The sequence below is a fragment of the Scleropages formosus genome, chromosome 1 (assembly GCF_900964775.1).
Source record: "Scleropages formosus chromosome 1, fSclFor1.1, whole genome shotgun sequence".
Classification (NCBI taxonomy): Eukaryota; Metazoa; Chordata; class Actinopteri; order Osteoglossiformes; family Osteoglossidae; genus Scleropages; species Scleropages formosus.
Genome location: NC_041806.1, coordinates 51,803,678 through 51,816,654, shown reverse-complemented (window position 1 = coordinate 51,816,654; position 12,977 = coordinate 51,803,678). Strand labels below are relative to the sequence as shown.

At 43.2% G+C, this 12,977-nt stretch overlaps 1 protein-coding gene across 3 annotated transcripts in view; it reads left to right on the top strand.

Annotated features, from left to right (window-relative positions):
- Positions 1–2,723: 2,723 nt before the first annotated feature.
- Positions 2,724–12,977, top strand: part of LOC108921083 (uncharacterized) — a 34,601-nt gene continuing 24,347 nt past the window's right edge. For 2 of the 3 annotated variants that reach the window (XM_029251405.1, XM_029251401.1), the window contains exon 1: positions 2,724–3,211. In XM_029251405.1, coding sequence (XP_029107238.1) covers positions 2,817–3,211 — 395 coding nt within the window. In that variant the 5' untranslated portion in view covers positions 2,724–2,816. Of the gene's footprint in view, positions 3,212–9,947; positions 9,995–12,977 lie in introns of those variants that run through there. The other variant, XM_018730364.2, reaches the window with a different exon arrangement.

The window sequence follows — 12,977 nt, the reverse complement described above, 5'->3', positions numbered from 1 at the left end:
CGATGATTAGCAATTGTAGATATATTTATAATTTTTTTTATAAATATATTTTTTGGAGGTCAGTTATTTGGTTTTGGTGAATCATATATTCCAATGTAATCAAAATGCTGCTTCCTGGTACAGTTATAATTCAGCATTAATCCTTTGAATTCATTTCTCACTTACTTGCTCGCTTTCATTAAACTTGTCCTGGCCAGGGCTGCAGCAGTCCAGAACCTATCCTGTAAGATAAGTTCTGTGTGATTCAATTTACTAAAAAGATGTTTATTCAAAAGTGTATTAAGTCTGCTCTCGTTGCCAACCTGAATCGAAGTAACTTGAGATCTGTCCTTTTTTTTCTCCTGTCCTTTTTTCTGTTCTTTTACACAAGTAAATTTCTGCATGAGTACCTTGACTTTATTGTTTTAAATAACAGTACTTTTACTTAAATACTGACTACTTGGGTACTGTGTTTGTCTGTTCAAGTGCAGTCTGCTGAAGAGCAATACAGCAATCTTCAAAGCTGAAAAGAGCTTAGTTTGGATCACATGACCTTATGAATCCATGAATATCCAGCAATGCTGCAGGTATCACATGATTGATTTTTGGCAACAACATTCCAATTGTTGAGAGGCAGGAATTTAGCTCATATGTTGCCCCACTAGAAACTTGATCTTTGTACCCGTAAAGTTTTGGCTCCTCTGGCAACAAGTACTGCCTATTTACATGCTTTTCTGGGCAAAGAGCCACATGCGAAAAAAATGTGGCTAAAAAAATGTATTTGTTGGGCATAAAAAGCATCTAAAAAAGGTTTCAAAAGGGTCCACTGATGTAATGTAGTCTGTAGAAATAATTTAAATGTTTTAAATAATTCATATCTGAAGCACTTTCCCCTCCTGTCATTTGTGTCATTTCACGACATCTCACTGTAGTTTAAACAAAGACATAAATTTCAGCAGAAAAATTAACAGTTAAAGTATGATAACTTACACGAATGCCGGATACTTGTTTGGACAGGGCACGTTTCACCCCTGCAAGTGTTCATCTTTGTTATGTCTGTGAATGTATTCATAACACATTGCTGTTTCTAACATGTGGATGAATAATATAAAATATTAAATACTAAACAGGTCCACTTATGGAGACCCTTCCTGCAGCACAGTTATAGTTATAAAGAAACGCAAATGAGAAAAATGAGAAACTTCTGAAGAGTTCAGATACTGGTATATGTCTATATATGTATATGACCTGGACCTGTGATAGACCCCTCTCACCACGGCCACAGCTTTTTTGAACCTCTCCCATCCGTCAAGCGCTGCAGATCACTGTGCGTCAAAACAATCAGATATGAAAAGTTTTTTTCCCCACGCTGTTTTGTCCATGAACAGCTCGTTGTTAGTCTGTCCAATACTTTGTCCCTCTTATTCCCTCCCTCATTATTTATTCCACCCCTCCATCCCTTGTTATTTCCCATCACTGCACTTGATGTGTTTATGTATGTTTACAGGTGTGTATATCTATGTTGTGTGTTGTTTTTTTCTTTTTTGTCTACACCATGAGCCATTGGGAAGCGAAGCGTGTGTGCACACTTCACTTGGCCAAACGAGTCGGATTCGGATTCTGAAATTAAGATCTTTAAAGTTGCAGGGCAGGTCAGTTAGTGCTGGAAGAGTAAATGGTAAAGGACAAGGCCGATGGATGGTCTCCGAGGGTGAGGGACAGTGATGGACCCGAGGAGAAGATTCACGGGTCCGAGTGTGAATGAGCGCTGGTGCTCCATAGTCGCCTTTTGAGCTTTAGTCGTGGATGTCCGTTATTCCCCATAACGCATTAGATATATATATATATATATTATATAGGCACATACTGTATTATATGGCAACAGCGAGTGGCGATTGTCAGCAATATAGAAGTAGTGTAAGAGGAGTGGAAGTGTATGATTTATTATAGATAAAGAGCTGAAGGGAGAAGCGTGTCAGTGAGGGCTCTCTCTCTCTCTCTCTCTCTCTCCCTCACCCCCCCCTCTGTGTGTGTGCGCGCGCGGCCCCACCCATGCGGGCGAACGAACCGCTCCGGCTGAACTTGCACTTCCAGCGTCCCGCGATCGGCCGCCCCGAGCGCGTCCCTGGGAAAACGGCCGCGAGGCGCGTTCCTTCAGCGCTACGCGCCCGGCTGCGCGCATCCGCATCGACGCGAGCGTTTCTGTGACCTCGCGGCGCCGGCGGCCGCGGTCACTTCGGTGTTTTTGCGACAGTTGAACGCCGGGCATCTCCGCATCTGCAATGTTATGTCATCCCGGCCGCTCCGCAGTCGCAGTGCTGCTCGCCCAGGAGCTCGGGATCGAGCGGCCGAACTCGTCGGAGATGATGATGAAAGTGCGAGAAGAGCTTCCGGGAGCTTCTCCGAAATAGAGCGATCAGGGGGACGGAGGGAAAAAGCAGAGTTAAGGAGCAAGTTTTAAGGTCGCTAAGAAGTTCCTGGAAGCTGCTGGTCACGGTGGTGTGTGTGGTGACAAGTCACAGTGGGGTCGGACGCGCGCCCGGGCCGGGGCGGGGGCGTGCCTTGCTGGAGGGCTGGGGTCTGCAGCGGCTCTCTTCGGGAATAAAGGAAAACAATTAGTGAGGAAGGGGCTGTGCGCGAGCGCCTGTGTGAGCGGGCGCGCTAGGCTAAAGGGAAGGCGCGCGCCACGAACTCACTCGCCGCCCGTAATGCGCAGTTTGCAGTCAGAAGCCGCAGCCGCCGCAGCCGCCGCAGCCGCTCCTCCGTCGTAACTCCGCCGCCCGCTGCGCCTCGTTGTTCTCGTCCCGCTTGCGGCGGCCGCGCGCCACTCGCTGACCATGTCTGCGACGGACGCGGAGCCGGCGGAGGGCGGCCAGCGGTGGGTGCCCACGCACGTGCAGGTGACGGTGCTGCGGGCCAGGGGACTGCGGGCCAAGGGCAAGCACGGCACGAGCGACGCCTACACCGTGATCCAGGTGGGCAAGGAGCGCTTCAGCACGGCCGTGGTGGAGAAGAGCACGTCTCCCGAGTGGCGCGAGGAGTGCCTCTTCGAGCTCGTGCCCGGCGCCCTGGAGGAGGCGGCGGCGGCGGGGCGCGGCGCGTGTCCGCCGGGCAGCGGCGAGCTGCTGCTCACGGTGATGCACCGCGCGCTCCTCGGACCCGACGTGTTCCTGGGTCAGGCGCTCATCCCTCTGGACAAACTCTTCCAGAAGAGGCTGTATCCCAAAAACGAGTACGTGCAACTTTGTCTTGTCTTGCCTCACCCCCCCCCCCCCACCCCGCATGTCTCATTGCGCGCACGTGTGGCCAGTGTGTTCTGACAGCAACTCCAGAAAATGCGCATTGCGTGCGCAGCCTGCTCCTGCACGAGCCGCCCCCCCCCCCCCACACACACACACACACACACACACACACACACACACTCACTCACTCACTCCCTGTACTTACACTACTATGGCTGCATTCGTCTCGATCGGTGTACAACTTGTGTGTGTTTGTGCGCATCCGACCCAGTTCCCGTCGGACGAGCGGCTACTGGAAAGACCGCGCGCTCCAGTGCATCAAAATTACTTTTCAATATATATTTCAGGAAAGGAGAAATCGGAAAAAGGTGCTTGGATGCGGTAAAGCCAAACTGGTTGAAACAAAGTGATTTTCAAGCATGCGCCTCTAATACAGTCACAGTGTAATACAAAAATGTTTTTCGGAAAAGGAAAATTAGAAGGAATTCTATTTCTCACACCAGCCTCCTCCCTGTAGCTAAGATTCAGAATTGTTAAAAATTATTTGCATACAGCAAGGTTACTTTCATGTCAAAATGATGTACAAATCATGTGTACCATATTATCAGTCAGTCACTTGACTGGACACCCCCATTAGTCCGGAGGATGAACTCAGAACTCAAGTTAAATTGGAAAAACATGCGAATGATTCAGTTTGTCCAGCAGCAGGCAACACTGCAGTTAAGGTCAGTGCTGTACAGCTGTGTGTCCCACGTTCAAATGCCATTTCCAGCTGTGGTACCCTTAAGCGAGGTAAATACCAGGCTAAATTGCTTAAAAAAAATAGCCGTGCTAAACTGGATACATAAATGTAATTACTATAGTGTCCATGCTTTACAGTTCCAACCATCCCTTTTCCGAAACCATGTATCTAATTCAGGGGGGCTGCAATTTTTTGGAACCTATCCTGGGAAGCACAGGGTGCGAGATGGACTGATGCCTCATCCAGGGTGTGTCCCATCGCAGGATGCTCTCATACCGATTATAATTTATTATATAAGGATGTACTGTTTACTTTCTAAAAAGTGTGGCGCAGTGGGTTGGACCACCGTCCTGCTGTCCGGTGGGTCTGGGGTTCGAGTCCCGCTTGGGGTACCTTGCGACGGACTGGCGTCCCGTCCTGGGTGTGTCCCCTTCCCCCTCAGGCCCTACGCCCTGTGTTGCTGGGTAGGCTCCGGTTCCCCGCGACCCCGTACGGGACAAGCGGTTCTGAAAATGTGTGTGTATGTGTGTGTTTTCATTTTCATACTTCATTATGAAGTCTTGCAGTCTGATTCTTGGCTGTTTTATGTTGAGAAGATTCTTTTCCCAATTTCTGCCTTCAGTGGAATTTTGTGACAAGTCTGTCCTTCAGTTTTAGTCACGTCACTGATGTTAGCAGATCCTGGCTGTGATGGAGAGCCAGCAGGGAGACTGGAGTAGAGCAGTGGTGTGTGTGTGTGTGTGTGTGTGTGTGTGTGTGTGTGTGTGTATACACACGATGGAGAACATGATATGCCAAATGAGCAGCAGCAATTTGGATTAGTTGAAGAGATTAGATTCAGGAAGACCAGTCAAAAAGAAACAGCAGTCATTGAGAGAATTGAAAAGAACTAGGTTTGGACAAAGAACTGGTAGTGTAGTTGAGGAAGGCATGGATTATGCATAATCATTACGTAGAAGATCCTGAGGATGGAAAAAAAACGTGTCAACCAGTGAAGAAATATGCTCATTTACATTTATTCATTTAGCAGACGCTTTTCTCCAGAGCGACATAAATCTCACAGAAAATACTATGTAGCTGAGAGTCATCCAACATCATACCAATATCTTTCACCTGAGAGGGTGATGTTATCAAGAGAGCAGGAAGTCTGTAGAAGAAGTGAAAGGATGGCAGAGCATGTCAGATTGAGAGAATAAGTTTCAAATCATGGTCAGCCATCCAAAAGGAGATGTTTGACAGAACATTTTATATCTCATTTGAGATGTGAAAGTTGAAAGAAGGAAAGGAGATGTAATTTGGACATCTGCATGTACGTGATAGGAAAAGCTGTGAGAAGTAATGAGTACCCAGTGAGTAAATGTATAGTGAGAACAGGAGTGGTCCTAGCACTGATCCCTGAGGTATACCTGTTGAGAGCATCCTAGGAGAGGAGTTATATGACACAGCGAAGAACCCTTTCAGAAGGTGTGGCTAGCTAGTTCAGCACCATGTCAGAGATGGCAAGATCCTTAGCTGTCATGATAAGGCAGTGGTTAACCATGTCTAAGGCTGTTGATAGACCAAGAAGGTTAAGAACAGATGAGAGATGCAGCATCTAAACAAAGTATTTCAGTGTTAGAAAAACATCTTGTAAGAAGTGTTGTTGCAGCTGTTGTGCTGGTTTGATGCTAGACAGGATGCCAAGACCAAGTGCTGCGATACAAAGCTTTCTGGTGGCTTAGACTGTCGTGCGTGCGTCTACGACTCCCTCAGCTACGGATTTCACAGATTCCAACACTATAAAAAGATGAAGGATTTGTTATATCAGGTTAAAGATACGGCCTTAGTGCTGTGGTGGCCAGCAGGGTGCAAAGGTCAGGTCAGGTTGAGGTTCTTCTAACTTTAGAACAAACACAAGCATTGGGGCTCTTGGGGAAAAATCCTGATGACTGATCATTGATAATGATCCATAGTTTGGCTTTCACTTTATGCTTCAGACATAGGTGGTTAAAACTGAAAATATTTATAACAAGCAAAATCCTGGAACCATAATCCTGTGTTGATAATTTCATTTCACATATGGAAGTTTACAGGCAGCTGTAGAATTTCTGAACTTCACCTGTATTACCATTGAATGAATGATCTTACTTTTCTAGATATTTATTGCATCGTTTAATGGAAGATTGGATTATCTACCCAGATTCAGAGAGAGTAATACTGTGTGGGTCACCTGGCATGTTTAATGGGATTATGCATGACTAAAATTAATCGCCCAACAGTTGAGCCTTTCGTCCACTGTGTGGGTCTGAAAACTAAAGAATGGAGAGATTGGACTTGAGCTTTGCCTTACAAAAATATTAGCAGGCTGAGAGAATGTTCCAGAAGGAATGCTAATCTTGTAGGAAATTTGTTGAGCATTGCGAAAATCCTGAGGAAAGCTCAGTCTGGAGGAGTTACATCTTAGTACTGTGTTATTGCTGTAGCCAGTTTTCATCTTGTACTATGATAATGATCAGCACTGATCATATTTCACTCGATCCCATGTCTTTCTCAAATTGGGTGCCTGAAATTCAGCCAGTTGACATGTTGAGACTGTAGTAAGTAATCTGCAAAGTGACTGACAAAGGCTTTTGAAATTATATGGTAGAGGATGCACTGAATTACTATTGTTCTTATTTGAATCTCAGCTTGAATTTTGCCAAGTGTCCTTTATGTGCTTGAATATGAATGTGAGTATGAATTTCAGTAGCTAGGGTTCGGCTATAATGGCTGTTATACTACGTGCAGACCAGTTTCACATTATTCACATCGATTTGGTTGATCGGGCTCTTTGGAAAACATCTTTTTTGGAAAGGTCTTTTCACAGCAATAAGAAAAAAAAATCAGTTATACCACAAATATCTCTAAACTGTGACATGATGTATTTCCTTGAAACCGAGCACTGTCAGCCAACACTTGTGGAAATGAGTTATACAAAACCTACATTTAGTATTACATACGGAACTTGTTTCTCAGATGATTATCATCTTCTGCTCGGTTAATTTACCATGTTTTAAAAGGGTTGTGAGTGCTGATGTTAGTGTTCAAGACATTCCTACTGCATGCTCAGTGTCTACAGCAGTATGTCGCTCATGGCCTGAAATGAAAGGATCAACAGAGCATTATATCTACAGGACTTTGCTCATTTATAGTTACAAGCAGTAAAATACCTTAAATGTCCGTAAACTAATACATGCTAACTTACCTTGTGCCAAGCGTTTAAGTATTTCACATTACAGTTCGTCCTTGCACGTCTGGATGAACAGGGATGGGTCATTCCAACGTATCGGATACATCTGTTTTTTTAATCACATTTTGATGAAAATGTGAACGTAATCTTGATACGTGTAATTTCTTAATTTTCAAAAAATTTTTGGCGTTTTGTTTTTACAGTTGCATGCTTGATTTTGAACCTGCATATTTGATAATGACTTTCTGAGTTCACTTCATATGTCATCATTTCAACACTTAATCGGTACACCTGTTTCATGTTTCCTTTATCTGCAGCACTGAGGTCTTACCGATTCCATGTGGCCTATCTTACAGTTTCAGTTAACTGCCCGTTTGGTTAATATTTCACGTTAAGTAATTCTCAGGTGAGTTTTGTGTTACTAGTAATTTAAATATTTAAATTCCCTTTAAAGTCAGCTATACGAACGTTTGATGAGCTCTTATAAATGGACCTTGTGAGCAGGCTGCAGTATCTTTTGAACACATCATAACCAAATATTTACAGCTGCTCATCCACATTCACAGACCTCAGTCAAGTCCTTTGCTACAGGCTGGACAGCCTTGATCATCCTAAAATAAACAAATTAGTTTTTTTTATTTTTTCTTTTGCTCTGGGACACGTTAACAGGATTTCCGCAGTATGTCTCCTGGGAGAGTCCCGCCCAGAGTGCACTGCTGGCATCTTGGACATGATGGGAGACAAGGCTGCTAGTTAACAGTCAACAACAGTATTTTTTCAGTTACAAGAAATATGTAAAACCTGTAAGTTGTAGTTTTTGTGGCTGCTTCTGTGTTACGCACCCATCAGGATTTTTCAGATTCGGGCCTGGCAGAAACCCCAGTGATCTGTTAGGTGTCCTTATATACTGCCTGTTTCGGTGGTGCACGTGCTCAGTTGGAGCTGAACGGGAAAGCTGATTGCTGGGGGTGTTTTCGGTGAGTTGCTTTGGATTAACCGGTGTTGAAATTATGGTGGGCTTCACCATAGGATAAATGCCATTCGTGGAAAAACATACTCAAATATCTTGATGTATAACATATCACATTGAGATTAATGTTTACTTGGTTCAGATCTGGATTGCTGTGACACCCCTATTGGGTAAAATGGTTCAATCCTTCCCAAAGACATAAAGGAGGCAGCTCACAGGGATCATTTTCTTTTTTCTTTGCTCAGCAGATACCTACTTATGATATGGTTGTGGATGGCACATGCGGAGTATGAAATACCTTTACAACTATTGTACAATAACTGCTGTGTATAGTGTCTGTCCCCCCCCCACACTTATTCTCACCCCTCACCAAGACAGGTATAACATCTGGGAACATTGCTGTGAATGTCCTGAAGTCTGAACAGCTGCCTGTCTCGCTGTAAATGGATAATAGATTAGAAATGAACTGGGTGGCCCATCGTCCTTCCTGTTTGGGAGATGGGAAATCTGACGCAAGCTGTGGAATTCGCCGACTTTCCCGGGGGCCGCTGGAGAACCTGAAGCACTTCAGGGATTTCACTTGGTCAGTTAGTGAGTTTTCTACACATAGACACAAACATTTGGCATTTCTTTGTTTTCTATGCCTTTTCACAACAATGAAGGAGTCAAATCACTTTTTACAGAGGTTGACAGAGAGGTGGGCTGATATTTTATTGATCCATGAGGGAATTAGCATGAGGCTACAGCAGGAAGCATGCAAAAATTATTAATTAAATATACATGTATTCACGGAAAGGCACGGCAGTGACTCAGGAATGTATGAATGAGTCAGTAGATAGACATTAAGGAGTGCAAAAAAATTATAGTAAAGCAAAACATTAAGTAAAGGGGTCAAAAGTAGCATCGCCAGCTCAATACCATTCCAGCAATAAAAGGTCACTCAGTGTCAGTGCATTTTTTTAATAAACGACAGCTGATGACAATACAGAGTCGTATATGGAGAAAGACCTGATAAAAATATCTGTAGTCTTGTTTTCTGACCTGAGAAAACAGATAATTGTTGAATTCTCTCAGACCTGGCAATCACATAAATTGTTGTCACAGAGCTTGTAATTGGATGGTGTGTCTGGGACTAACAGTCAACTAACTGGTATTTTGCATTAATTGATAGGGCCGCAATGAATTTTGTAAATCTGCGTATGAAAGGGAACGCTTCTTTTTGTATATGTTTTCAGAGGTTAATACAACACTGCTAGAAAGATTGTGTTGTAGTTCATTTTCATACAGTATCTTGTGAGTAGAACCCAGATTTATTAAGTGCGCAATTAATTATCCTTCATTCATGCATTGATTAAATGCGTTTTGTGGACAATGTTAACCCTAGTTCATTATCTGAATATTCACCTTGTTCTGAAAGCATTTGCTCCTCCTCTGTGTGATGGTAGTGTTACTAGGGGTGTTGTCAGTGAGATGTGTCACTAACCCTAATCCGAAAAAATTTCAATTTAATTACATTACCAACTCGGATTGTACGCTGTAATGAAAAAGATCGTGCTGCCTTTTGTGACAGGTGGCTGTGCATTAAGGGGGGATGGACCGGCAAACAGAGCCGATCCCCAGGCCGCAGCACTGGCTCGGGGTAGGAAAGCAACACCCCACATCTGGCTTTCATTCTCCACCCACTGCTCTCCCCACAGGCCCGAGGCAGGCCAAAAGCACAGAGAAACACAAAGAAGGCATTTCACTTGGCTGCAGATCTCCGCATTCAGGATGGCTATGACTTTCAGAAAGGTCAAAGGAAACAAAGGGTGTCTGATGTGCTCTTGTCAGATAACCACGTCACTGGAGCCCAGGTCTGTAGTGGCTTTGTAAGGAGTCCTTAAGGCACCCTACACCCACGGCTTTTTGTTGTAAAACTGAACACATAGTGCACGGCTCAAACTTTACTTGCAGCTGGTGATTAAAGAATGTGGCCGAGACAAATTCTGACTAAAATATCCTCTTTTCTTGCTTCTTGTTTTTACTGCATGGTTACAGCTTTCATTTGAGACTTTCTGCCTCAGTGGCGGAAAAGTAAATACGGTAGTTTGTGTTACGAACAATCCGGTTAAACATTTTCGAAGGCACAAACATTCCCCAGAATTCTTTATTTTTAATTGCCTTTTTTCCCAATGTTCTAAACTTTCTGTTTTCTAAAATTTTTGCCTGCTATTGTGTGCAAATTACCTGCATTTCCAGGTCCTGCCATTAGTTGGCAGCAAAATTCACCCAAGGAATAGAATTTAATAAAAATGTTAGTCTTACAATGTATTTTTATTCACTGTGGCAATATCCAGTACATCAAATGTACTGTATATAGCAAGATTAAATAAAAAACATTTAAATAAATAATAATAGTAAGTAATGTATCTAGCAGTGTAAGTCACCTTGGTGAATAAGGTGTGTGGGCTCATAACACTACATAGTATCCATTGGAAGTCACTTTGGAGAAAAGCGTCTGCTAAATAAATAAATGTAAATGTAAATAGCCTTATCCTTCCATAAACCGAGTAACGTTTATTTTATTACGGTTTTTATTAGGCTAACAAATATTGTATGAGTTTATGTAATGAATCGGTCAATGGCATTGAATGGGGGTTTGGGAGACACATTTTTTGTCTTTAGTAATGTACTTTTAATTAGTTTAATTTTTTGGGATTTGAAGTTTAATTTTAAAAGCTATAAAATAAAAGTGTTGCGCTGTGGCATTGCAGTATGGCATCCAAGGTTTCCCCTGCTTTGTACCCTGTTTCTGGGGTCCCGGTGACCACCAACAGCTACTTGATAAAGAATGAATGGAAGTGTTACTGTGTATTGTTTGTTTACATTTACATTTATTCTTTTAGCAGACGCTTTTGTCCAAAGTGATGTACATTTCAGCAAAAGTACAATTTATGCATTACATTGCGTAGGAGACATAGCTGCAGACATGAAAGTCTCAAGCAAACCTAGTTTGTTCCCTACCGCTTGCTGCACCGAGGTTCATCGTTTGAGTAGCTGCATAAGACACGGGATAGACAAATACGATACCCTCCCACCAATTTTTTTTTTTTTTTTTCAAATATTATAAGATACACAAATGAGCAAGTACAATGCCAGAGTAATGGCTGAATAAAGGTTGTTTATTAGAGCTTTAGCTGGCATTTTACAGAACCTAAAATGTTTACAATTGGCATGTATCTATTATTCCGCTTTTATTGGTTGCAACTTAGTAGTAAAAGTGATTTTAGAACATATGGAGTTGGCCGTCCAGTCCATTTTGTGTTCGTAAACTAAAGAGCCAGTATGTTCCTATTTGCTCCTGAAAAGACATCTAGACTGTAGTCAGGACATCCGATTATTGAAATGAGTTTATGGTTTATTTAACCCATTAGCTCCCAGCATCCCACTTATAGGGGAATTTTTTTTCCCCAAAAGTACAGTTTCTTTTGCAATATTTCTACTATATAGGTATATCTAATTTAAAAACACAAAAAAGATTGTAATTATTTAATGGGGCAGCTGGTGGGGTAGTGGTTAGAGGTGCTGCCTTTGGAGCCAAAGGTTGCAGCTTTGAGTCACACCTGCAGCTGTAGTACTCTTGAGTAAGGCAGTATTTAACTGCTCCAGTAAAAAATACCCTGGTGTGTAAATGGGTAAACAGTAGTAAATACCTTAATGTTATAAGTTGCTTTGGAGAAAAGTGGACGCTAAATGAATATAATGAAAAATTGGGCATTAAAGGGTTTGGGAGTGTCAAAGTACTCTTGTTGCTCCCTACATTCTGTTCTCACGCTGGTGCTGTAATTATTGTGGCCACACTTCACACACATTAATATCGCCGTGTGTTGTTGTTTCTCTAGTCGGTTCAGGACACGGTGAAACTGTACAGACAATGTGTCCGAGTGCGGAAACACCCGACAGCTCCTTCCTGCGGTGCAGAGCTTCAGCGAAGAAGGTGAAAGGTTGCGTCCCGCGCTGGGAGCCGCACCACAGCCACGTTGCGTTTAGTGACATCACTCATATGTATTTGGTGGGAAATTGGGCAGGCTTTCATAATCCTCCCTTTACAGCTCGGCAAGATTTTTTCTAGTAAATAATTGCGCTACAGCTGCACTCGTACGGAATAAATAAAAGCTTTTCTAAGTGCTTTCGTTTATTTTGTGTGTTCTTGATGAGTTCTGCACTATTTCTAACGATGCTTCGCTGGCCTTTGTGTCTTTTCAGCTTGTTCGTTGCTGACCACCCTGGAAGTAGGTACTTCTGGAGCGATTCAGTTTTGCTTCGAAGCAGCCTGGGAGCTGGAACAGGCCCTATGCTTGAAAAACGGGCATAACTGTGATTTACATCAGTGGTTACCGTTCCACACAGAAGTATGCATTTCGAGCCGTCATAAATCATACAGTGATTGCCTTTGTGATAAAATAGATTATTACTATTACAATGTGAGCAAAGGGGATAAAACTGGGAATGAAAGAGTCACTCACTACAAGCAGTGAAACAACAGTGTCAATGGGAGGAAACCCAAAACCATGTGAACCTTTGAGAAGTGATGTAAAGTGACACAGATCATAAACCACTGAACAGCATATTAGCTAAGCATCGATTAATCACATACTGCCTTGATTATATGAAAAATATTAGCTTTTTAGAAGTAGGTCATATCTGCAGTCAATACTGAAGCTGTACAGATAATGCTAATAATGTTCTATATTAATAAGAACGGGGGGTGCGGTGGCACAGCAGGTTTGGCCAGAGCCTGCTCTCCGGTGGGTTGGGGGTTCGAGTCCCGCTTGGGGTGCCTTGCGACGGACTGGC